General features: G+C 38.3%; 1 protein-coding gene across 4 annotated transcripts in view; it reads right to left on the reverse strand.

Annotated features, from left to right (window-relative positions):
• CEP128 (centrosomal protein 128) overlaps window positions 1-27,832 on the reverse strand; it is a 375,253-nt gene that overhangs the window by 58,125 nt on the left and 289,296 nt on the right. For 3 of the 4 annotated variants that reach the window (XM_045807714.2, XM_045807712.2, XM_045807713.2), the window contains one exon: window positions 19,455-19,504. In XM_045807714.2, coding sequence (XP_045663670.2) covers window positions 19,455-19,504 — 50 coding nt within the window. Of the gene's footprint in view, window positions 1-7,090; window positions 7,181-19,454; window positions 19,505-27,832 lie in introns of all 4 variants that reach the window. The other variant, XM_087856159.1, reaches the window with a different exon arrangement.

The raw sequence follows: 27,832 nt of genomic DNA on the forward strand, positions 1-27,832 counted from the left end.
ATTACATACATTTGAATATATGAACAACTAGATGACAGTAGTGATATAAAAAAGGACTTTGGCACACATACCAGTGCTCAGTTAGGTACACATTAAAAAGTATGACTTGGAAAGTAAAGTTCAGATGTAAGAATAACTTCATCAATTAAAATTAAGAAGTAATTTGTTAACTGAAACAAGGCAGAAAAAATAAGCAAGAAAGATGTCGCGTGCAGCCAATCTTGAACCCAGATGGGCCTTGGCCTTCTCCATCTACAGTATCTTCGAAGGTTCTACAGAAATCTGGGTTTTAAAAAGGGTCCCTGACAATATTACTACAAAGCTAAATGATTAAGTACATGGTTGCATTCTCAAAGCGATAGCTATATTCTCAACTCTTTTCAGAATTGACAGCTACAGACAGGAAGTCTTTGCCAAAAAAAGAGGCTGAATTTGAGAGAGGAGAGTCTGAAGCTTTAAGAAAATAGAAAGCCATCTTTTTTGGGAAAATCAAGGCCACTCTTCCTTCTTTTCTCCCTTTTAAGCAATGGGAGATGTGTGGCATCTGGATTTCCTAAGAGGCAAAGAGGGGAACTGGCACAGAGAGCCACTCAGCTCAGATCTCTCGGTAGTCCTACAGGGACCGAAGTGGGCTCTGGACACTTAGGACCACCAAGAACGTGGCGCTCACTGCCACACTCCCAGCCTTACCTAACACATACAGGCCTTGCCTTTGAGGACTTCCACAGTCCGACCTCCCACCCTCAGACTGGGAAACTGAGTTGAGCATTTATACCTTTAAAACATTTGGCTATGTGGGTACAAGTGAAATGAATATATTATGCAAAATCAGCCCAAAGCAGACTGTTCTTAGCAATATAATCTGTTTAACTGCATTTTGTTGGCATACTTGAGAGAACTTCACCCTCACCCCCATAATTTTCATGAAATAACTGCTGTTTTGTGGGTGACTTGTGTACTGTCACTTTTGAATGCTTCATAATAAATGCATATAATAATGCCTCGAAGAGGGGGCTCTGATCTGTTGTTACCAGGCATCTTATTCACAGTCCATCTGGGACAAAACCATTCAGCAATGCTTTATCATCCTTTGCAGATTGAACAGAAGAACCTCATTAGATACCTCACACGGACAGAAATGGCCTTTGGGCAGTATCACATTTATATGAACCATCTTGAAAGGCTCAAAACATTTACAGCCACTATTTGGGCCTTCAGTTTTCCCCATACCATATATTTATGGGCTCATATTATTTAGGATTAACACATTTTAAAAGCAAACATACAACTAGTTTTAAAAGCATACATACAGCTAGTTTGAAAGCAGAGTTTTCATATGATGTGAAAACAGTAGAATTAAATTTTGTCTGTCTTAATTCAGATTTCCGTTTGGCGAAGATAAACTGATATAATTTATGTATTGGTGTCTTCATTTTACTTGAATATTTGCTACAAGATTTTAAAAGAAACACACATTGCCATGGACTGTGTGTTCATATCCTCACAAAATTCATGGATTGAAACCCTTATCGCCAATGCTGGGACCTTTGGGAGGTAATTAGGTCATGGGGACAGAGTCTTCAGGATGGGATCAGTGTTCTTATAAGAAGAGACAGAATGTTTGCTTCTCTTTCTGCTCTCTGCCATGTCAGGACATAATGAGAAAAGATGGCCATCGACAAGCAGGAAGAAGGCCCTCGCCAAGGACCGAATCCGCCAGCACCTTGATCTCGGACTCCTCAGCCTCCAGAACTGTGAGAGATGCTCGTTGTTTAAGCCACCCAGTCTGTGGCAATTTGTTGTAGCAATACAAGCTAAGACATGTGCCTAGTCTTTAAGACTATGAACACAAACTGTCAAAGAAAACTCCATTTTGTTAAAATACAAAGATGAAGAAATGATTTACTTCAATGTAATTTACTTATGTCTTTTCATCTATAACCTACTTCATTCCAAATTGGTACTGAGACAGCTTTCTGTGAAAAATGTAGTATGTTACCAAAATGAGAAAATTAGGGCAATAGACAATTCAGTTCATTAACCTGAATTTCAATAATTCCATTTGCCAATCAACAGCAGCTAATAGAATACCAGCCATCGCTGCCAATTAGTGAGCTTTGTCTAAATGATACAGTTGTTTGGTCTTAATCGTAGGCTAGCAATAAAAAGAAACTACTCCTAGTCTTTATGGACTTACTAACTTGCTTTTAAAAGTTAAGAAGTACATTGAAAATATAAATGGCTGACTTCTTTTTGGGCAGATAAGGTTATTATAATTCTGTATATAAAAGAATTAGGCTACTGCAAATATTTATTCTCAAACAAAATATGTCCACACTCCTTTCTGGTTCTTCTTATTAAAATAGAGGTACCTTAAGCCAATACTGTGGCACTGATGCAGCCCATGAAACAAATGCTGGCATATGTCCTAGAATGAACATGTAAGCACAGTAAATTCTATTCTTCTTCACCTCTCCCACTCCCACCAGAAGTGCAGTGTTTTCCTGTTGTTTAATCTCCAATTTTCATTTCAACAGATTTTATCTTCAAGCTCAACCCAAAGGTTCAACACTCGCCCCCTCCCCCACTGTGAACACACACTCCCACACTTGGATCCTGAAAAGTACTGGGACATTCAAAGGGGGGTTAGAAGGTAGGAGGAGCCAGGAGGGAAGACAGCCTCCAGAAATAGTGAAGATGCTCTCACTATAGTCCTGCTGCTTTGAGTGGTTTTAATACATCAGTCGTTATTTTTGTAGTCAGGGACTTTTGAGAATCTGATGAAACTTGATCTTCTCCCCAGGAAAATGTACATTATCCACAACATATACATAATTCTGCATACACGTTTAGGAGAATTGCAGACTCTCAGAGGTCTTCAAGTCCTTTTACCAACCCAACAAAAACACTTGAAATAAGATGTAAGAATATCATACAAATAAATTATTTTATTAAGCTGAATCTATTGATTTCTCCTATATGAAGTATTTCTGCATAAATAACACCAATAGAAGAAAGAAAGAAAGAAAGAAAGAAAGAAAGAAAGAAAGAAAGAAAGAAAGAAAGAAAGAAAGAGGAGTGGAAGTTTAGACAAAAATTAAAGGAAAAAGATCTTCTATGTTTTGAAGAAAAAAGTTCTCGGGGGAAAAACCCATTTTGTTGCTATTGATTTTTTGTGACAATTCTTTCATTCTATCTAAGGAGGGGAGCAATCTAAGAAACACCTAAAATGGCAACAATTATTTAATGTTTACTCTAAAAGATTATACTTGTAGTCACTGATAGCCATTGAGTTCCAATGTGAAGTGCTAGCTATTTTTTATAATGTGAGTATTACACACAATTTCTGAGTGTCAATAATGCTGCTAGACAACACACCGTAATTCATTCTGGACTTGGCAGATCGAGAAGGGAAAGGTATATTTTGGAAGAGGTCTGTAACACATGTACTATAAAAAGATGTATTTTAACTTTTTATGATCAGGTTAGTAACCTGCCTTGAGCTGCTTATATGCCTTTTCCTCCTGGTCACAATGGGTTGTACATTGGAATTTATGACTGAACTGAGGCAAATTCATTAGCATCACTGGAAATGGGCAAATATTTATAGGCTAAGTTAGGAAATGAGTGCTATGTGGATCGTTGGTATTTGAATCCCTGATCATTAACAGTTTGATTTAGCCAAGCCAATCAATGAGACCCATTGATTCATCCATCCCATCTAAGAGATGAATTAGACGCCTGGTAGGTCTAAATAATCAGAGTTTTGCCTCTGGTAAGTATAGTTGAACAGGCCTCGTGACTTTATCACAATAATGCAGCATTTTCCAAGAATGCTTTACATATATCCATTGACAAATGAAAAGGCACAATACTGGTATAAGAATATAACAAGAGTCTCTCGCTCTTCCAAGTCTAAGGATCTTTAAGAGCATAGAATAATTCTGAAAATGTCTCTGGAACTGAAAGACCATGATGGACCAATAATTTTCAAAAACAAAGACCCACAATGGGGACTCCTTCCATTACTGTTCCAAAAGCAAAAAGCCTCTCTTCTGAAAGAAAAATCCACTTGGCTTCATCCAGAGATACCACTGCGTGGCATTTTTCCCGTCAGTGTTAACTCTGTTTAATCACTACTCACACTTTATTTGCTACTTTCTATATAAATGATATAAAATGAAATACAAGTTTGTGCATTTTTTTCTCTATGAATTTTCACATGGCAATCCATTACATTTAACACATTTTCCACCTTTTTTAATAATTAAAGCAGCTTGAAATAATTCCAAGTATATTCTTTTCTAAAATTGAGAATATTAAAATGAAAGAAAAGACCTTTAGTAGTCATCACAAAAATGAGTGTTTTACATAGTGATTTAAAATAAAACAAAATAAAGAGCTAAAAACTGCAAACAACCTTAATGTTGCAACACCAAAAAAAGTTTTAAAATATAGCCTAAATTGATTTTGAATATACCAAATGAATCAATGATCTGTATGTAAAATTGCATGTTATCTATTAAAAGTCAGACAAAATTATTCTACACTTAAGACAAACTTTAGAACCAGTGGCATGAAAGCAGCATGCAGTGGTTTCCCAACCATCCAGAGTTCATTTTATCCATCACTGGATACGTGCAGTGTATCCTTGTTCATTCATTTCACCAGCTGTTTAAGTGTCCTTTTCAAATAATCTACTACAGGATCCAAAATAACAACAAAGACATACTGAAAAGAAAACCACAGCAAGGCATCAAGATTTTGTCTAGAAAGTTGTCAATAATAACCCTGAATGGGAAGAGATCAGAGAGGGAGACAAACCATGAAAGACCCTGGACTCCGGGAAACAAACTGAGGGTTGCAGAAGAGAGGGGGGTAGGGGGACAGGGTGACCGGGTGATGGGTATTAATGAGGGCATGTGTTGGGATGAGCATGTAACCCCCTGTTACATGCAACTGATGAATCGCTGAACACTACAACAAAAACTTATGATGTACTATACGCTGGCTAACTGAACATAAAAAAAAAAAGATAAGAAAGTTGTCAATAACCCTCCCCAACACTTAGACTTATCAAGAAAAGCCAGTTTAAAGGGATGTATCATTTCCTAGCCTAGAGGGAGTACCCAGTAACACTCCTTGTTACCTGCTTTTCACTCAGGGTGTGACAAATCCCTGACAAAATCAGAAGCAGGATTTACGAACAGAGTCAAAATATGTGCTCCACATTTCTGATCTGTTCTTTCATCCACTACCACTGTCCTGATCAGACTTGAGACAGCCAGCTGTTCTTCTGTAGGGTTCCGGGTGGCATTTTGGGTTTGCAGTCTTGTTATGAGGCCATCACCAACCCTTCTGTTCTGACACTGTTTGTGTCGCTGTTTGACCTTGTTCAGAGAAGTCTGAGATTGCACTTGCCTGGAAGTGGGATGTGTACATGTGTTTGTTGAGGCGGGGGTGGGGCAGGGAAGACAAAGAGAAAGATAGGGAAATGGGGCTCTGCCGGTTTGTTTCAACAGATTTCACGCTGGAAAATGCAGCCTGAGAGGCAAAGTAGGGTTTTGCTTGAAATCCCTGTAAACACTTCCAGTCAACTGTATAAAACTAAAACCAGAAAAATCTCACATTTACCCTTTATGTTTCAGATCACGGAGCAAAGCAATGACGTTTCTTTCTTTCTTTTTTTCCCCCTTTAAAATGAAGAATCACGTTAAGATTCTGCTTTAATGCACAATGTAATGTGGTTGGTGCATAGGTGCCTAGAGGATAAGACTACAAACAAAATGAAGGGGAAAAGATACAGAACCTTCTTTCTCCCGGAACTGTGCAATTCCACAGTGAACCTGTTGGTAACAGGTAATAAGAGTTCAGTGAATGACATCTGGACTCGGGAACACTGAAAATTATTTGCAGATACTATAAAGGCTATGATGGTGGTTAGGGGCAATGCAAATGACAACCAATGTAATTGCAAAGCCTGACTGTCCCCCAAAAGAGATGCAGGCACAGTAGTTGAATAGTAGGGGGAGAAAGCCAACAACCCAGAAACAAACATGCCATATTTTTTCCCCCAAGGATTTACATTTTAAAAAATAAAGTACATGTCTCCAGTGGTGAGCTTAGTCATATATCAGCTGAATATGCTCTGAACTCATATGCAAATCACAGTGCAGTAGTGATTACGGCATAAGTTATGAGGAGGTTTATGTCATGAAGAACTTGTGGAAAACAATTGGGTATGCTTTTTTTTTCAGGGTGTGTATCTGACTGTCACCAAACACAGCTGGCCTAATGAGACACCCTGAGGCTGACATCTCCTCTGAATCCCTCAAGGACACACATCTTCCAGACTTCGAGGTGAAGCATATTCACAGAGAAACCTATGGAACCCACTGTCCCAAGCTCCTCTTCCTGAATATTTGAGAATCGCAGCACTTTGTTGTTGACTATCACGCACGTCACACGCTAAGTCATTGAAAGGTATGAGCAAACCGCCCACTTTGAGAATTAAATTGCTTACCTTTGAGCAATTCCAGTAAGTCACATCTCAATTTACATGCAGTTATTTACTCAAGTGTTTTCAGGAATTAAAGCACAAGAAACAAGTATTAGAGGCGCTCTCACCCTCACTTCCACAGTCCTCCTGTGGGCTTCTGTATCGTTACCGCTCACTGTTCTATACTAAAGGGACAGACTGTTGATAAGAATAATCAGACATAAGCAGATGGTTTTAAAATAATATATTTGGCTGACACAAGTTAGGTTTTTCTTGCTTCTTCTTCAGTTCAACTAAGATTAAAACTATTATTAAACTCCATTTCCTGATATATAAACACAGGTAGGAAGAAAAAGAGAGTTAAGGGATTTAAAACTAAGCTCAGATTATCAGTCCTCTGACCATCAATGGTGCGACTATTCTTGGTACCCAAGAAAACCAAGGAAAAACCCCAACAACTAAGTTTCTACTTAGACTACTGAGATACATACCTGAAGGCTGACTTATCCTACATGTCCTAAAATAAAGTAGACGTGTTTTGACTATTCAGTTCCAAATATCCTAAATATTCCTACTTATGAAATACTTAACTGCTTTTTCTTCAAATTGAGCTTCATTCTGATTTTTCATTGCAGTCTGACTAGCATCTTCCCAAGGTGGAATTTTAAACAGTTGCTTTGGCTGTTTAAGAGAGATTTGAGTAAAGAAAAAAGTTGGAAAACTCCATTGTCTTAAAATATTCGAAAGCACTATAAATAGTCATAGCTATAAAAATAACACTAATAGGACTATAATAATTTCTACTAAATTTTTAATTTCTGCATTTAGAAAATGATATCACACTGTGCTCTTAAAATGTTTTCCCCAAATAATTGCTTACCCAACTTAAACACACAAATTTTAGGGAAATCATTACTTGAAATTTAAAGCATTTTATTCTTCAGGAGTATAGAGCTAAAATTCTTCAGGATTGTAGAGCTAAAGTATCCTCAAACTGTCTTGCTTTCAAACATCCGTAGAAGTAACTAATCATAAATTCCGAAGTCTATGATACGAAGGAATAAATAAGGTGGGAGCTTGCTAATGGACACACCTGGGCAGTTTTAGCCAGTCATGAAAGCTACTTTTAACACTCACAACCTTACTTGTGGATAATGCAGTGCTGATGTAATGTGCTTTTAGGAGTTCAGGAAGGTCTGATTACTCAAAATTATGCTTTCCTTCCATTTGCAAAATTATTAAAAATTCTACCAATAGAAATGTATTCTTTGCCTCCCCCCACTCCAGTTCATCTTTTCAGAGGCAAACAATCATGGGATAGAAAACCATTAAACTAGTTCATTCTAAGGCAGGGGTCAGCAAAGTAGGACAGTAGGCCATTCTAACCTGCCACTTGTTTTTATAGGCTCACGAGCTAAAAATGGTTTTTACACTTTTATTTGGATAAAGAAAAATCAAAGTAAGAATATTTTATGACATGTGAAAATTACATGGAATTCAAATTTCAGTTTCCCTAAATAACTTTTATTGGAACACAGCCCACTCATTTCTTTACATATTGTCTATGGCTGCTTTCTTTCTGGAATGGGAGAGGTGAGTCATTGGGAGATAGCATATAGCCTGTAAAATTGAAAATATTTAGACTCTGGCCCTTTACAAAAAGTCTGGCAACCATCTGTTCTAAGGTGTTGGTATCCTATAGGAATTACTTCCTGCCTCACAGAGGAAGTTCACCCTATAGCAGAACAACCCCTGTCAGTTTCTGGAAGGAGAAGATAAGGTGAAACACACTGACCAGGGGGGCAAGAAAAGACAACAGGAACCAGAAAATTTTTACCCAACTTTTAAACTTTCAAAGAACATTGAACAGTTGTATATGCATAAATACATATACCCAGAATATAAATCATTCCTCAGGCCATAAAGTTTCTTCTTTTTGTCCTTTATTCTTTTTCTCCATCATTTTTTTCTTTCCTTCCAATGTCTTTCCTCTCTCCTTCCCTTGCTTTCTCCCACCTTCCCTCCTTCCTCTCACGTATTCATTTAATTAATTCATCTATTCATCCACATTTATTGAGGCAGACACTTTTTTGGACATTGGGTACACAGTTATCAACAAGGAAGAGAAGGTCTCTCTGCCTTCATGGAGTTTACACTCAAAGAAGAAGACACATAAATAAGATACTCAAAAACCGTGATGGGGGGTGAGGACAGAGATTTACTTTAGACAGGTTGGTCAGGTTAAGTTCCCATGAAGAGGTGACATTTGAGCTGAAACTCAAAGGATGAAAATGAGCTCTCACTGAAAGAGCTAAGGGAAAAGCATCACACAAGAGAGGAAGTAGCAAATGCAAAAGTCCTGGGACACGAAAAGGCTTTGCTTCATTTCAGGAATAAAAGGGAGAATGGTATATGTGTCGTGGCTGTTAACAAAAACATCCTTTTAAAGTACCAGTATCATAAAACTCAACACTATTTATTAAAAGCTTATTATTTGTTGAAAATATGTTTTCATTTAATGCTCCCGCAAACTCAACAGGTGAATATTATTAATATCATTCATTGTATAGTCAGAGAAACAGACTCAAAGATATTAAATGTATTGAATTCCACATTGTGGTTGAGCTTAGACAGGAATCCAGGTCCACGTGACTCAAAGGAGTCTATACTCTCAAAAACAAATTAAAATCCACATTAAAAAAAAACGATATATTTATATATTTATCTATAGAGACAATACTATTTATTACCACTAGGGCTCTATTTTGTGTGTGGTGGAGATTAGGGTTTACACTGGAAAACTGTTTCAGAGCCTCTTTCTCAAAATTACACTTGCCAGAACAGCATTCCAGAACTTTATTTTTAACAGATGTCAGGTGACGGTATAAAAAAAACACATACTATATCACAATAAGATTTAATGTTCAAATAAAAACCATTATTTGTACACATTCTTAGAGTTATTTACCATATAATCAAAGGGATTATATTTTTGCCATATGTCTTTCTTAAGCAAGTTGCAACTGCTTCTGACTTCTGGGTCTGACATTAGGCCAGCTGAAGCACACACAGCCAATACCACCGGCAAAACATCAGAAAAAAGGATGAAGAAGAGCAAAGATCTAAGCGTAATTAGCTGTGATGCTATACAGCCAACTGGTACCTCGACTGTGCTGGTCTCCCAAGTCCTTCAGGTCTGGGCTGCGCGAGTTAGATTCATTACCGAGCTCATAAATGGCCTCTCCCCCCAGCCCTGTTTCACTGGTGACAAATTTATTAGTTCTTTTCTAACAGTGAAATGAGAACTAGGGATTTCAATTACACCCAGAATGTAGTAAAGGCATGGAATCTCTTGTAGGTAATATTTTTCTATTCCATTTTATGAGCAAATATAGAATTCTGTTAATAGACATTAAATGTTATTTATTAGCATGCTAATAAGCCTTCACACTTTTAAAAGTAAACACTAAACTTCTAACAAATTACATTTAGAAGACTAAGTGTAATACAGATACTCTGGAAAGGGAATGCACTTCAGAACCAATTTTTAAAAACCCATATCATCACTGATTATGATAAAAAGACAAAGATATGAGGAGATGCTTATTACTCATTCTTTCAGCTCATTTTCGTTTTATCACTTTTTGCACAATTTAAAATTTATGCAAACGTTTTCAATGTTGCCTTTAGTTTTTGCCAGAATATTTTGAACCTGGCTTAAAACTGAAATTGAAGAAGCCTAAGGAGGGCTTTAATAACAACTTTCTTTGGTCTGTTTATTTAAAACATGATGAATAAGCAAAAAGAAAAGGTGCAGCATGGACAAAGAAAAATGATCCCTTCTCCTTCCTAGAAGTGTTTGAGATTACTGGATTGTTCATAATCTTGCACCAGGAATTAAAATCTTCCCCACATGCCAACACACACACACACACACACACACACACACACACACACACACACACACACACACCAGCTGCCATGTGTATGTAAGCTTAGAGCCTAAGGGTTTGTAAATAGTTTTAAGTTAATAGAGAAGCAGTGAGGACTTTCACTAACATGAGCCTCTAGTACTGCCTGATTTTATTTAATGCACTTCCAACAAATCGTTTAGCTTTTCTTATAATCTTTTTCTTGAGAAGGTAAAGGGCGAGTCAGTATTTTACCACACTAAATACTTAATACGTTTTCTAACGAATCATTCTCTTAGAAAAAAAAAAAGATGGAAGAAATTCAAAGAAGGAAAGGCCAAGAACTGAAACAAACGAAGTGTGGAAATTCTTTTCTCCATAAGCTCTTCAGGCATTTAAGTACACAAGTGCAGAAGATAGGCAGATTCGTATTTATCTTGCAGACACGGTGCAAGGAGTCAATGACATAGATTTAGAAGTGTCGGCACAGTGTATGACACAAAAGCATTGGCTGGCACCATTAAGATTATTCATTAACCAGCCAGGGAGGGATATTTTCTTTTCCTTTGATGCACAGACCATGATCCTTTGGGATCGATTTAGCAAAATCTTAATAGGAACGAACAAGTACTAAATCAGTCTTTGTTAATAATTGAAACATAATATTAGTCAGTTTTCAAGATCCCAGTCTGGAGAAATCCTCTCCAATGTTTCTTCATATTCTGGAAAATCTGCCAGAGGTAGGGATGGGAGATAATCCTAGAAGGGAAAACTATAGTTTCTTTCAATGATCTTGTATTAATATTTGGAACCTCAGAGATTTGTTTTACAGTCAATGGAAACGGTTTCAACCAGAAACGTATAATTGCTGAGCATGTGTTCCTAAATCTGCTGCATGTTAGTCATTCCTTAGAATATTGTTTTCACAACTGTCACTGTCATCAGGAGACAGAAGACAAAGTGGAGAATGGGGTGTTATGGCCTGAATGTTTGTGTCCCTCCCTCCCAAATCCACAGGTTGAAATCTTAATCCCTAAAGTGATATCAGGAGATGGGGCCTTCAGCAGGGGATTGTTCATGAGGATAGATCCGTCATGAATGGGATGGTGCCCTTAGAAAAGATTCAAGAGTGTTCTAGCTGCTCTTTTCCTGCTGTGACTCCAGAAGTGGGCCAGATATTGAAGGCAGGTACTGAAACTGCCTTGATCTTAGACTTCCTAGTCTTCAAACTGGGAGAAATAAATGTTTCTAGTTTAAGCCACTCAATTGACAGTAGCTTTGTTATAGCAACCAAATGGAAGACACACGATTATTTATCCAAAGTTTGAGGCCTATCCAGGGGTGTGACTGAGAAGAATAAGCAGATACACATAAAGGAGAGTAGTCCTGAAGTGATTAAACTGAGATCCAAATGAAACTGCCCCAAATTGTAAGGTGATAGTTGACTCTGGAAACATGGCAAAAACTCCCAGACAAGCTTAACAATGCAAAACATCATAACATGCTTAGACGGTTTTCATTTTTCACAAGAAAACATAAGCTGTTCTTTCATCAGCCCCAGTGCTCATGGAGCCCAGAATTCAGACTCTGACAAAGGCACTAAGGGATATTTTCTGGAAGTGTTGCTTTTCACAGAGTCAATGCAGAGGGGTTGGTATATGGAGACACATAAAATAAATTCCCCCCTTGTGGGAACAATTTACAAAATTTATAACACACACTTGGCTCATTTACTCTACAAGTTTTTAGAAAACTTTGTCACAGAGTAAAACTTGGCACTTCAACTCAAAAATTACACTTTTTTTTGCATTTTTAAGATGTTTCCAAAGGGCGTCTATTTTTTTTAGAGGCTTTTGTAGACACTTGACTCAAAGGAGACAGCTGAATCCTGAAGACTTGTGCTTTGCATCTCTTTGGATAAACAGAACCAGCCACATTTTCATATTTTTTTTTTTTACTCTCCAAAGAAAATATCTAGTCACTCAACATCCATATATTCGGACATAGACTAGTTCACTTTCAGGATCTTCTACTTTCCAGTTTTATTGCCATAAATTTGGAATTAAAATTAAGTTCTAATTTTACGTAAGATAGAGTGATAAAATTTAATGGTCATTAAAATTTCAAGTGGAATTGATTTTACTGAGCTTGGTTCCCAGTTTTCCTGAGGCTTCTTGACATAGTAAATGGAAGTGTGCAAATCTAATTGGCTGAGACCCTGCCTGACCCTAATACAGACTGCTAACGTTTTATCTCTGTGGAGACCTCATACTGAATTTAAGCTTGGTAAGCTTCTTTACCTTTTGAGAAAATAAAAGATTTTAATGGGCCATTAAGTCAGCTAGTCCTCAAAGTGGCCAGTGTTTCCCAATCCTTCATCCTTCATAATCACCCATGTTTTGCTTGGTTTATGTTATTATTTTTTTAATCATATATCAGAGAAAAAAAATAGAGACATATAGTGATTTGCCTACATTCTTGCATCTTGGGAAGAATATGCAGGTATGCATTATGTTTGATTTCTAGAATTATGGAAGTTGCATTTTAACTCTCATGGGTCACCCTAGGGAGGAGCAGTATACTGCATTTACCTTCTAGCTTAATGAACAATCATAATTTGTCAATTTATTCAAATCAGGACTTCTAAAAATGTACCTTAGTATCTCCCAAGCAAATCAGAATTTCTAGGGCCATTTAAGAATTGCTTTAATGAATCCTTCAGTTCTTCTAGAGAACCAGTGTTAGAACACAGCCTTCGACTTCAGCCTTACTTTCCCTTCTCAATTAACTCAGGGATTCTTAGCAGTCCCATCTCTGCATTTGTACCCATAATCTCTAAAATCCCCAAATCACTAAGTGGTTTGAAAATACAGGCTCTGGGCATTCTACAGTTAGAAGAAGAAGTGATTGACAGCAAAATTACGGAAATTATGCAGTCGGTCTGTTACTAGCCCAACTTATCACATGGTTGCTTAGCAGGAGGACTGGCCGTCTATGGGTACTACTGAGAGGTTAATGCATGATCCTGCTAGCCTCAACCAGGGTGCATTTTTATTCAAGTCAGCTTTTTGTCTTTGGTGTTTTTCTTGCCCAGTTTATTTCCAACAATGTATCTGCCAACTCTACACTGCAATTCTTTTTCGTAGTATAATACCTCTATGTTAATATTTATTAGACTTCCAAAAGAACTAAGAAATTCGAGTTCTACTTTCCCCTCAAACACCATGCTGTCATAGGTTACTCCGTAAGTAGCTGAAATGAAGTAATGGCTGAGGAAAAGATTATCTTCTCCTTCCGCTCATTTCAGATGCTTTTGCCTGAGCACTACGGAGGCGACAAAACCAAAATCAAACACCTGTCCCTCCACTCCCAAAACATTTCTAAAAAATAAATCAAGTCCTTCAAATGGAAGGTTCCAGGCTATTTTTAAAGCTACCTGGGAGAGAAATTAAATCAAATTATGGGTCATCTGAAAAACAGCATGTCAGTAATGCCACTTTAATATCCTTCAAGGGCATATGTAGCTTCTGGAATGTCTCAAAAAATTTTCTATTACTTTAAAAAAACCCACAAACCAATGTTTTTAATTAAAGGAAGGATTCTGCTCATTTCTAATGAAAATACTGATACTGAAGAAAGTATCCAAAAATACTGGTGACATTTTTAGATCCTACAACTAAAATGTTTCCTTCTTCCTCTTAAATAAAGAGATTGATGTTCAAATTCAACCCATATAATCAATTTCATTATTGCCACAATGTATCTTTTTTCACTGTTTCATTATATTTAGTAGCAATCCAAAGATGTAACATTTCCTTTAATCTGACCAAAATCTGAATTTAAAATCATGGTTGCCCAGGAGTAAGGAGGGTCAGAGAGAGGGAGAGGGTGACTCTAGGAGGGCACAGGGACATTCACCATTATATCCCAGTATGCAGGACCACGTCTGGTGTGCAGTAGGTGCAAACAGTGTGTGGAATTAATATTTATGGAAGACCTGCCAGGTACCAAGGTTTGTTTTGCATTTCTTATCCCAATTAATCCTCTTAATAGTCCTGTGAAGCATTATCACTGTCCCTCATTTATAGATATAGATATTGCCTCAAAATGACCGGAATATGGCTTAGTAAAAGAGGAAAGTGAATAGGAAAATCATGTTCATAATCATCTACCTTATTTGAAATAAAATGAAAAGTGAGATGATTGTGAGTCAGCAAAGAAGAGGGGGGCATATGTGTTTTCCAGATACTCTGCTTAGTGACAGTCGTAGGTAGCAATTTGCAGCTTTTCATGACTAAGCATGGTACTCTTTTGGTGTGATCTGCATTCAGGGTTCACAAAGCAAGGAACTGATGAAAGGTGAACCAGGCAGGTTGGTACTTTCAAAAATGAAAACAAAAAGCAACAGCAGCACCTACCATTACCAGTCATGACAAGTAAGGTGAGAGTCACTGAATATTTTTCGACTAAACTGAGGAAAATGGATTACCTTTTGTGTCTATTTAAAATGTTTCAGCTGATCTCAGAGCAGATTAAAGAAGGGATTTGCTTGTTTCAATGTACCTCAAACCCATATGCAAATAGGACTCTGGTACCGTACCACACATTTAGAGTCAAAGACAATACTTTGTTTTTAAGAAGAACAGCAGATAATGTAACTGCAAAGGAATACCACACACACACACAGACACACACACACAAAACCCAGCCAGACAATATTAAGCTCCAGTGAAGAATTTTGGTAATTACCAACTGTATTATAGAAATCACTGTCAAATATGTTTGTTTCCCTTGTTTGTGATTCCTCTTAAGACTGAAAATACTCTCCTCGCTGCTGCCTGCTTCCCTCACCATTATATCCTCTTCCTTTGCCACGGATTATTACAACTCATGCCAAATTACTCACTTACTGACCTTTTGGTTCAATACTAGATTCAAAGAAGGAGGGGGAAATAGAGCAGGGTAGAGAAAAGGAGGGGGAGTGAAAGTGTGTGTGCGTGCGTGTATGTGTGTATATATAGGAAAGGTAGAACTTAGGAGCCCCCCCCCCCCCTTTTTAAACAGAAAATGAACTCCAGGACAGGGATGGTTGTTGTTTTTTAATGGGCAGACCTTATGAAGACCAGAAATAGGTGCTAAATCAGAGTCCAGTAGGTGGTATTCATTTGTTTATTTGGTCAAAAATTTACTGAGTACCTACTATGGTGTGGTGCTGTGCTAAATAGTAGATATTTGGGAACGTGAAAGACAAAAGTGGCTGCATAGGTCTGATAGGAAATTACCACTTATTGTATGGTAAGTTTTCATTTTAAAACCTAAGCCCCTTAGCTAGGGGGATTCAAGGATTTATTTACTCAATTTTATAATTTTTCCCTTGAAATATGCTTTCCCATGTTTCATGATACTATGAGCTGAAATTATTTTCTCTATGTCTTAGACTGCTTTGCAGGATTTTCATTCTTAGCTTGAAAGTTAAGTGTGAGTGTTCCTTATGGTTCTGGCCTAAGTTTTCATCTCTTTATTCTGCATACCTCCCCTGGGAGATCCTCATTGCTCCCATGACTTTTTTTTTTTTTTTTTTTTTGGTAGAGTAAGCCCTACACCCAACATGGGGCTCGAACTCACGACCCTGAGATGAAGAGCTATAGTCTCCACCTACTGAGTCAGCCAGGCATCCCACTCCTATGACTTTTAGTATCATCTATATGATATGGAGACCAATCTGCTGACAACAAAATCGGCATGTCCAATTCACACGTCTTTTGAGCTCTAGACTCATGAACAAACCCCCTCTTGACACTGCCACCTGATGCTTCAAGGCGCCCAAACTGAAAATAACAAAAAATGACGGAATCAACTTCCCTTTCTCTCACTGACTAGCACAACCATCCATGAAGTGGCCCAATCAAGAAACCCAGGAGTCATTCTCAACCCCTTCCTTTTTACTTCTTAACAACCAATCTCAAAATTCCATGGAACTTTAGATCTTAAAATACATTAAGAAACCACCCACTCCTCTTCATGTTCTCGCTACCACCCAGTACAGGTCACTATCATCTCTTGTCAAGGTTCCCACAAACATCTGCTTATATGGTCTCTCTGGTTTCAATCTTATCTGCCCCCAATTATTCTGGACTTTGTAGCCAGTTAGTTACCTATTTAAAAAAATGAAGATTTGAGGGGCACTTGGGTGGCTCAGTCAGTTAAGCTCCTGTGTCAGACTCCCTGCTCAGGGGGGAGTCTGCTTCTCCCTCTCCCTCTGCCCCTTCGTACTGCTCTCTCTCAAATAAATAAATAAAATCTTTAAAAAAAAATGAAGATTTGATCATATTGTTCTCTTCCTTCAAACACTTAACTGGTTTCCCATATACTCAGGGTAAAATCTTAACTCCTTTATGAGGTCCTCTGCTTACCTTACAAACACTCCTGTCTCGCTCTCCTCTCTCAATGCTACATTCCCCCACACCAAGCTTCTCCTACTTCCTCAAACAGGAAATTGGTGTTCTTTTACCTCAGGTCTTCCCCTCTCCTTCACACTGCCTACAACTTTTCTTTACTCCAAACTTGCCAGGGCTAACTCCTGGTTGTCATTTAAACAGTGGCTTCCTTTGGGAAATCTACTAGGTTTGCCACTCTACCCAGCTCACCCTACCCACCACCTTCCACCTCCTACACTTCCACCCAACCCACTCTGTATCTCCACCAAATAAAGGCCACTGTATTATATGTTCCCACAGTGACTTGTACATCCCCTATAATATAGTTTTTAAATATTTTATTATTATGTAACAGATACTTTCCCAGGGCAGGAAGGCATCAGTAGAAGCAGCTTTCTTTTGTATCCCTAGCACTCAGTACGATGAATGTGTGAAACATCCTTTATTTGGAGAAAACTGGAAAGGGTATAGAAATAAACACCCCCCATCCTCAAAGAGGATGACATTAAATACAGAATGTCTGTGATACATAATTATATGATGATAATGAGTAAATAAAACTGACTCCAATTTGGATACATGGGGATTTGTTAACATTGTAAATTGGAATTAAATATTTAGCTCTCCCTCCTAGGATAATCTAATCCACACTAAACACTTCTGGAAGACAGTTTTATGATTTTATATTACAGATGAGAAAATAGGCACAGCAAAGATAATTGAGTTACTCAAAGTTGCCCAGAAGCGGAGCCAGTATTAAAATTCAAAGTCGTCAATTTCCAATCTTCTGCTATCACTTTTTTTAAAACTGTTTTGTCTTTGACTCCTCAAAGTTCTACTGTGTGATTATAGGACTTCAACCTAAATACTTTAATAGTCTTCTCAAAACTATTACCTGCGATATTTATAATTTGAATACAGAAATTCAGGAATATAGGTCTTTTCAATGAATTTTCCTCTAGTGTTAAAATGAAAGGTTTCTGTGATGTGTCTCGCACTCTTGTGCATTCTCAGAGGTGTCAGTTTCTTTGTTCTTAATAGACTGTTACTATCAGGCACTAATTGCCAATATAAAGTGCCAGCATTGAACTTTCCTGCTGTTGGACATCATACTGGATACTCTACATGTATAAAGGTCCATAGTTAGTTGGCTGGTGCACTCTATTGCACTCACTGGACATTTTGGTAGAAAATGCTGCCAGTTCGTAATAAATATTTGAGAAGCAACAGAGGATATTAAATTTAACAGGATTACTGGTTCCAACATTTGTATTGTGAGAGAAGTAAACTCAAAAAGGTATGTGCTGTCATTTCAAAAGGCCATATATGTACTATCTACTTAATAAATTTGTTTATATGTGTTATTCTGGTAAATACAATGCATAACCAAAGTGCCTCAAAAAAGACTTTACTACCTTTTCAATATATACATTTAGTATACATGGAAGCTCTGCTTTTCATGAGTCTGATATTAATTGCTCAGACATAAGACAGGGTGAGTATACACTAGAGATTTTTCCTAGGCCCAGACAGGACCAACCAGGGCTGTTTCTTTTTAACCTGACTATAGCTGAAGATATTAAAATTTGATCTGTACAGAATTGTGGCCAACACATGCCCCTTTTTTAGGGATATAGAACTATCTTCTTCTTCTTCATTTTAAGATCAATAATATAATTTTCTTGTAACAAATACACGATTAAATAGATGAATCCCCAATTATAGAACATTTCCCTTGCTCTTTGGGCTTCACTTGACCCATCCTTCATTCGCCAGAAGCAAACATCTTTACCTCTAAAGCATTCAAGCCAGCTCATTATATCACTCTTCAGTCCTGCCTTGCAGCTTCCAGGCCCAGGAAGAACTCTAAATGTCCAAAGTATTTACTGTTCTTAATCCCCAGCGTGACGTTAAGTGAATTGGTTCTGTCATGTGAGTATAACTGATTATGTTTCCCCTAATAAAGACAGACACTTGAGTTACCCATCTGCAAGTTAGCCCGATGTAAAAGGAAGAGAGAACTAACACTGTCAGATGCCAAGTTAACATCAATTGCTCATACCATGGAACTGTCAATTAAAATTCTAGAGTAATCTTTCAAACACAATTTTCCAGTCCAAGAACTATGTATAAATCCATAGTGATGTAAGAGGCATACGAGGTAAAGTCTTGAGCTCCATATATGTGTTAATAGTCTTGGTTGGTCATTGGTAGATGACATTCATGGAGCCAGAATACTCTTGACTTTCACTCCAAATGTAGATTCCATGAACTCATCCTCATTCATCAGGCCTGTTTTTTGGGGAAATGACTTTGCAAAGATGTTGCTTTCATTTCTTAATACTGCGGCTCCTATTAAGCTATACCAAGGAATAAAGGTTCCTTTCAAGAGTAGCATAGGGGCTGACTTGGCTTCCCGCTTCAGGAGATTACAAATATTCTCACATGCTTCTAAAAGGAAGCAAATTCTAACTGGGGCTTTAAAATTCTGACATATTTTTCACTCCATTTGTCAGAGGTCTGAATATGGTAACAATAAAGGCTAACAGAGTAAAAACAAATGTTTTTATCCCAAGGATACCTCCCCTATTGGAGAATTTACTTTACCTGTAGAGACTCCATTTCTTCATCTTTTCTGTGGGTCTCTTCCAGGAGATCTGTAAGAAGAAAGCAAAGTGTCCATCAAGATAACGTGAAAATGAGTTGCCTCTTAGTATCAAACCCAATTCAGTCAGGAGCTTGTAAAAACTGTTGCCTGGAAAGAGAATTTGATGTTTAAGTGTGAAAAGGAATGTAAAAAAAATGCCCTCTGATCCTAACTGATGAGATGGGGCAGAGCTCTGGACTTTGCCAATCCTCCGGCTAGCTGAGAAGCTCTGGGAGGTCTGGACTCTCTGGAGGTACCAGAGAAGAAGGCCAACTAATTTACAAATCCAAAATCATACCAATATTTTAGGAATTTGGCCCACTGTTTATATAACTCTAAAGTAACCCCAAATTTTCTTTTAAAAAAACTTTTTTCTTTTTAATGAAAAATTAGAAACAAACCATTTGCTCTTCAAATAAGCTCCCAAGCCAAGTCCCACCTCTAGAGTCAATTTTTATAACCAAATTAAAACATCCTCGAATAATAGGTGTTATTAATGGAAGCAGAACACCACCTTAATTGTAAAGTCATATTAATTATCATTTCACACTGAGAAGGTGGGAAGCACTGAAGCTATATCTGACCAAGAGCTTGGCATCATCTCAGAGAAATTAGTGGCTGGAAGGGAAGGTAGTCAACTGAAGAGAGTTCTAAATGCATGCATATAGCCATGGTATCTCAGTGCCCTACATTAATTTACAAACTTGCTATAAAGGAAAATATATTTGGCAAGCAGAATTTTCTGCCTGCAGCTATACCACCCTGTGCTATGATCTTATTAGATCTCACAAACCTAAAAAGGCCTGGGCTGAGTCAGACGCTGGATGAAAACAGGCAAGAAACACCTACAGCAGTGCACATTAATATGAGCATTTGCCTTGCTCTGTGATTGATATAGCTTACCAAGAGGCTGTGCTGCATAAAAGGAAACTATAACTTACAGAAATTCAATATATATCTCAGAAAGGCAAATGCAAATGTTTTTAGCAAGTGCTATACTACATACAGTAGGAAGCAATACTACTGTGAGTAGCCAAGTCACACTGCTATACGTCAGAAATGAACAGGCAATACCCCGAAACTTCAGGAGACCTGGCAGATGGTAGAGCTGATGGTGAGACTGCATGGCTAATTCAGCTACAGAGGAGTTGCAAACAACCCCCTCAAGACACAATGTACTGGGATTCAGGGAAAAAGGTGATTTTTGCTCTGTACCCCACAGAGGAGCTGACTTTGGCTCCCAAACTTTCCATAATCAGAGTTACGTCAATAAAGTGAGAGGAGAAAGTCAAGGCTTTAGGCTGCATTTTTAAAGGGGTCTTTGGTTGGCACATCAGGTTCTTTAGCTATACAGAAACCAACTTGGGGGTGGCAGATTGTTCGAGTGCCTTCAAAAATTCTTCATCCGGAATCCTTGCTCATTTGCATTGTGACATTGCAGCTGCTACCATGAGGAGGTCACATGCATCTACTTTCTACATCTCACATCTGGGCTGGCCTCCTGACTTGACTGGATAAATAGAAGACAGCAGAATCTGTGCCCATCTGCACTGAGAGTTCAAGAGGCCTTGCACATTTTCACTTTCCCACTTGGAACTCTCTCACACCATAGAACAAGCCCAGGACAACCTGTCAGATGACAAGGGTCCAGGACTGTTCCCACCTATGACACCCTGCAGGTGCCCTTAATCGGCAGCTAGCAAATGCCCAGAAGCATAGCTGTCCACTGGCCTGAAGATGATTATGGATGACTCAGAAGGGAAGCTCAATAGAGACCAGACAAACTGCCCAGTGAGCCCAGGGCCAACTCCAACTCACAGAATCATGACCTCTATACCTGGAATTGGGGGATGGTTTGGTAACTCACAGCAACCATTTGTTAACTGTACAAGAAGCATTCAGAATTTATTAGAAGGATATAAGAGTAAATAATAGATGCATGGGAAAAGAGGATCCAGCTCTACAGAGAGTAACAACTGGTCTGGGATGGTAGGGATGTAAGTAGCATGAACTAATGGGCATTTTATCCTGGGTGCCTCTAGTCTTTGTGTCACTCCACTCTGGATGACATTCCAGAAACAGAAAAGCTGATGAGCCTAGCTCAGATCTCTTGCCTACTGCTTGGCTAGGGGAAAGGATGGAGCACTTCACTGATAATCCCAAAAGGATTAAATGAAGAACAGAAAGGATAGTTTCTAAATGAAAGATCAGGGAACTGTTAAAAGAAGGAGGAATGGGTATTAGGCTAAAAACAACAGTTTCAGTAAATTGTGTCTTCAGCACAACTCTCTTGAACATTCACAAGATATAAGATCACTACCATGTCCCTATGTGAACCTGGCCATTTTGATTCACTACTTCCGGATTATTAGAAGGTTCTCTGAGCCAGGCTCCTTGTTTAATGGTACATTGGACCTGGAGTGATGGATAGCAGGGTCCATCAACCATCAAAGGAAACTGATCTTGTTCCTCCAAACTCAACTTGGTATAGCCGACACCAAACACCTTAGCTAAATCATAGCAGATAAATAATGGGTACTGGATCTCTTGTATAATCAAACTCAGCTCACAGATTTAATAAAATTATAACTGTAAAGATGTTCAGTCACCCTCAGAACTTCACAGAATTATTGCAATTTAAAAATTATATTCTCAATTTTTTCCAAATACACAGAGGTAATGTTGCTTTTCCAACAAAGCTAATTCCAATTGGAATGCTTGATTTTGGACAGCTGAAAAACAACAAAAAACCCACAAAGAGATTCCTACAATTGGCATTTAAAATCTAGAACTCCTAGACTTTTGGGAAAGATGGTGGGGTAGGAGAACTCTAAATTCACCTCCTCCCATGGCTACTACTAGATACTAGCCACATCAGTGTAAATAACCCAGAAAATGATGCAAAGACTGGTAGAACAGACATTTCATAGCTAAACGTAGAGGAGAGGACACGCGGAAAAGGATAAGAAGGATGGAGATGCTGTTGGGAGCTAAATAGACCCTCAGACTGTCCTCAGGAGGGAGGAACACCTTGGGCACAAAGAGGGGAAAGAAACAGACCCTCACACCAGAAACCCCAGGCATGGGGAACCTGCACAGGAAAGAGGAATCCCTGTGACATTTGACTTTGAAAACCAGAGGTGCACAATTTCAGGAGTTCTTAAAATCAGTGGCACTTCACACCTGAAACTTTAAAAATAATCATGCTGGGCTCTGGGAGAGCCAGGAAGGCAAGAGGAAACGGAGTCTCTCCCCTTAAAGAGACAGCACAACAAAGAGCCTTGTGGAGCCATGGCATAGAAGCAACAGCCTGAAAAATACCTGGGATATACTCCGGATTGACCCACTAACAACACAGGGACCAAACCCTGTCCACAGGCAAAACTTGGTAGAATTTCTCTCCTTCTGAAGCCAGAAGCTTATATTAGCCTGGTGCTTTCCAGGCTATTTCCTACTATGCCAAAGGAATCTGTACAACAGCAAAGCTGGTAAAGAAGAAAGCAGAGCCAAGAGATAAAGAGTAGGCTGAGGATAAGATCCACCCTTGGCTGAAGCCCACGTTAACTCTTGAACTTCTAACCCTCCTCTCTCCCTCCCTCCATCTCTCTTTCTCTCCCCTCTTTCTTCTTTTCTTCCTTCTGTCCTTCCTTCCATCTTTCTCTTCCTTCCCTTCCTTCCTTTCCTTCTTGCTTGTACTTATATTAGGTTTAGTTGGATTGCTGTCAGTTTTAAAAGTCTCTGGTTGTATGGCTGTATTGAGCTTTCTTATCTGCATTCGGAAACTTGGAGAACTCAGAACTGGCAAGAGTGTTCTGTTTTACAGTGAGCACTTCATTCTACAATAAATAAAGACATGAGGCTCAAAGAAGGCAAATGATTTGCTTGAGATCACCTAGTTAGTCTAAAGGCACAGCTAGATCTTTGCTCTCCTTGCAATCCTAGAGCAATCTCCCTGACATATATATATCACATCAGACTCTCCTTTGTACCACTCGGTACTTAATTCTACCTTTCTTAATACTGTTATTTTTAAAAATGCACATGTTTGTATTCCTCTGATTTCCTTTAGGAGTTCTCTGATGTCAACGATCAGGGCTCCGAGGTCTTCATATCCATATCCGTATCCTCCCTAACTACTACCTCTCTACCTCTGCTGCTTAACTTGGATCCCCAAAATTGTCATCTCCACTACATCACTGCTCTGTGCAATTGCTCTCTTGTTAGGTCCCTTGTTCAGGTACACACGTTTGGGATGATGAACAGAGTTATTAACCTGTGCTGATAAAACATGGCCACTGGGCTTTGCTGAGAAGCAACAATGCTGCAACCACAAGAGGAGACAATATAGGTGAAACCTCTGGACAGCTGATGTGATAGATGCTGTGACAACAGAGTGTGATTAGTGCACCTAATGAGCAATCTTCTTGTTGTTCGGTCTTACCGGCTTTAGAACAAACGGTCAGCACAGAAAAAGTGGAAGGGCTGCCCTGCTCCCTTGCTCACCACTGGCATGTTCCTGTTTTGCTTTATTATTCTCTCGTTTGCTGTTCAATACAAACAGCAATTCAACTGCCATGCAAATTGCTGTGGCTAAATGTGCTTCCATCAACATTAGTTAATGAAAGTTGCTTGGTTTTTTGTTTTTTTTGTTTTTTTTGTTTTTTTTTTTTTTTTTTGTGAAAAGGGCAGCAGTCCTGCATATTTCCCTTGGACTGGCTCCAACTCTTTAAATGAGTTGGTACTAACTCATTCTGACATATAGTCATTAGAGAGGGAAAAAATCCCATTTTAAAAAAGCAGGCCATCGTGGATGAGAATTGGAGAATCCGGTTGTGCTGTTTTGTTTTGTTCCACTTTGCATTTCTCTGGCACATTCAGGGTAATATATCATGACCATGTTTTTGGCGAAGACGGTCTTGTACTACTTCCTTCACAGTTTTTGCAGCTAGCGGTCTGGCTGTTTAAGGAGCTTTGACACTTTTTTATGTTGATTCTGGTTCCTGGGAGCCAAGGGAGCAGACAGGTTGTTTGTTTGTTTATTTGCTTTTAAAACGAAAATCATGTCCAGCTCTACATGAGCGACCCGTCTATCTAGCAACCTGACCCTTCACAGAAAGGTTGGAGATCAAATTTAGAAATGAGCAGATTTTTCCTTGTAACCTCTACTACAAAATATCTCATCCATATTATAACTCCACCCAGCTGGTCATGGACAGAAAGTTCTAGAAACAAGGGCTTCAGACACGGCAACATTTATAATAGCAGCACTGGACAGAGGAGCATCGGCAGCAGAATATGGCAAATTAATGATTGCAGAGAAAAGCATTTCGCTTCTGGCTCCTACACCTCAGTTAGTAATCAGTGCGCCTGTTCAGTATTACCCGTGTCCTGACATTTACCTAAAACAACAGACAGTGTAAATTCTCAAAAGAATGTAAGCTTTTTAAAAAAGTAAATCTATGTCATTCGTCTTTGTGTGTGGCAGTTGTGGTGTAATAAAATTAATCAAATAAAAGAGCACCTTACAACCCTTCAGAGGTCATAAGTGATGGCCCTAGCCTCCCATAGTTGTATACTAGATACGCGAGACACTAGCTACATGCTAAAGACCAGGGCCAATTTCCCTTTCTCTTCTTTGGCTCCCCAGTTATTAGAATCATTAATATTTTAGGGACAGAAGGGACCACTGAAATAACCTAATCCCAGGGTTTTCAACCTTTTATTTTTTAAAACAAGTAGAATTTTGTCTTATGAATGAAATCATATACACTTTCAAGTGTATACAGTATATAAATAAATACAGTAATTTAAAAAGCTGAAAGGAAGCTTCTTGGGTGAAAGCAGAAGAGAGGACCTGGAGGCCAGACTGTCGGAGGCTCTATTCCTACCCTGGGATCAAGCCCTCTATGCCGTGGTAGAGTTATAAGGCTCTAAATTACGCTGATTGGAAACCACTGGTCTAATCCAACTTCCTCACATTTTATAGAAGAGGACTGAGTTGCCAAAAGGCAAAAGCCTCTGTCAGTGTCACACAGCTAGTGCATGAACCTGACCCCAGGGCTTTTAAACTCGATCGGGGTCCAGTACTTTTTCTCACAAAAAACTGACTGTCCTCCTTTGCTTTTCAAGACGTATTGAAATGACATATTACTCCAAACTCTATCATAAGTGCTCATACATTGTCCAATGCCTCCCCAAACTGAAACGAAACTTGGTTAGAGCAAATTGCATAGCAACGATCTGGGAGAAGACCTATAGTTAATTGCTGTCCAACATGAAATTCCTCAACCCTGGAAGAGGACATCAAAAGATGTGGCTTTGACGGAAAGCAAATACTTAGAATGTTTGAAAAGGCAATTGTTTTTGGCAAAGTGTGCACATCACACAATGTACAGAATATCTCACAAAATAAAACAACAACAACAATCTCTTTAAATAAATGGCTGACAGCTGAACAGTTCCTCTGCTTCATATAATGTTTATCAGGAAATGTTTTTTTCTGTTCTGTTACACCAGTATAGGTAAGTAGGATAAATGAATAATAATGTAACTGTACACTAGCCAAAATACCCTGAAAATAATCAAATGTGTTATTTTTAAATTAATATATGTAAAACACTTAAAATTGTGTCTGATACATAGTGAAAATTAAATATACGTTAACTGTTATTATTATTTTAAAAATGACCCTTCAGTATGCCTGCTAATGTCAGGAAAATGTGTGAAAAATAATCAGTTGCATTTTAAAACAAATAAACTAAAAAAAGCCCGCAAGTATACTGCATTTAGACTCCATCTATGATTGGTAGCTAAACTCTGCCATATCTACTGCCACCCACTGGCACATATCTGGATATACCGCCATGAGTTAAGAGTTTTCTCATCAGGCCTGACCACAGAAAACACACAGATTAAAAGGAAGAACAACATTCACAAAGTATGGCTATCCTCTGTGGTTTGTCTCAGACGCTGAAACAACATACTGGTCTACAGATGGAGCCCAGAGAGTCCAATAAATGAAAGGTTTATAATCCACTGTCTGTCTTGGGTATGTGGTAAAACATCCAAATACAGGTACTCATGTTTTATTTGATGTCAATTCATTTTTGGTGAAACTTTCCATCTTGACAGCTTTAGAGATTTAAAACCTCTTCTCCACAAAACTGCTACCCTACAGAAAACAACACAATAATCTACCCCATTCCATCTCATTCTTGGCTCTGGCTTGGAGAAACACCAAAATGCAGAACAAAACGTTCTGACTCGGCCACCTATTAAGACTTTTATCATTTTTATTAGCAACACAAGCAGAGAAAGTAAGAACATATTCTTTAGTAAATAAGTCACTGTTCTAAATTGGTCTGAGGGCTGTCTTGGTCAATGGGACTACATGTCACAATTAGCAAAATGAGGAAGAGAAGCTCATAATCTATTGTGAACACCACTCCAAGAATAAGTTTCATATGCTCATATCTAGCCATAAAATCATGCTTCTTTTGGCATATACTACATCTAAATTGTGTTCACTTAATAGAAAGTTTGGCTCTTACTTAAATTCCTTAGGTTGGAAGGCAAGTTATCTTAGACCCTGTTTTGGCTCTAGACTCATAAGGTGCGAGTGAGTGTGTATTTTTGGGCTCATAGAAATCCTAGGTTTATGACTTGTTCTTCAATCATCTCCTGTTTATGGAAGCTACAAAAGTTTACGCTGGTTTTTTCAGGCACCTACTACTCAACTGGGCATTTCAGACTCCTGCCTGGGTCTACCCTACATCTAGTCCAAACATCATAGACAAAGACTGAAAACCAAATATGAAGAACAAATCTTGAAAGCAATGAGAGAGGAACAATACTTTAGTTATAGGAGGAAAACAATTAGAATGCTAGCGAATTTCTCATTAGAAACCGTACAGGTCATAACACGTTTTTTAAATGCTGGAAGAAAAGAACCAACAACTCAGAATCCTGCAAGCAGTGAAAATATCCTTCAAGAATGAAGGTGAAGTTGAGACATTCTCAGGAAGAAAAATTAAAGTAATTTGTTCTCAGCAGACCTACACTGAAACAGTGACTATGGAAATTATCCAAAAAAGAGAAAAATGATTTAAAAAAAAAAGGAATCTTAGAAGATGAGAAAGATCACAGTAATTAAAAAAATACAGATAAATTCAATAAACTTTCCTTCTCCTGTTGATTTTTAAAATTATGTTTCATGTTGAAACAAAACAATCAAACACTATCTGACATGGTTCTAAATGCATCTAGAGGAAATATTTATATTATATATATATTTTTTTAAATTTATTTATTTTTTTAAAGTAGGCTGCATGTCCAATGT

This window comes from Ursus americanus, chromosome 26 (genome assembly GCF_024610735.1).
Source record: "Ursus americanus isolate L20-20 chromosome 26, mUrsAme1.1.p, whole genome shotgun sequence".
Taxonomy (NCBI): Eukaryota; Metazoa; Chordata; class Mammalia; order Carnivora; family Ursidae; genus Ursus; species Ursus americanus.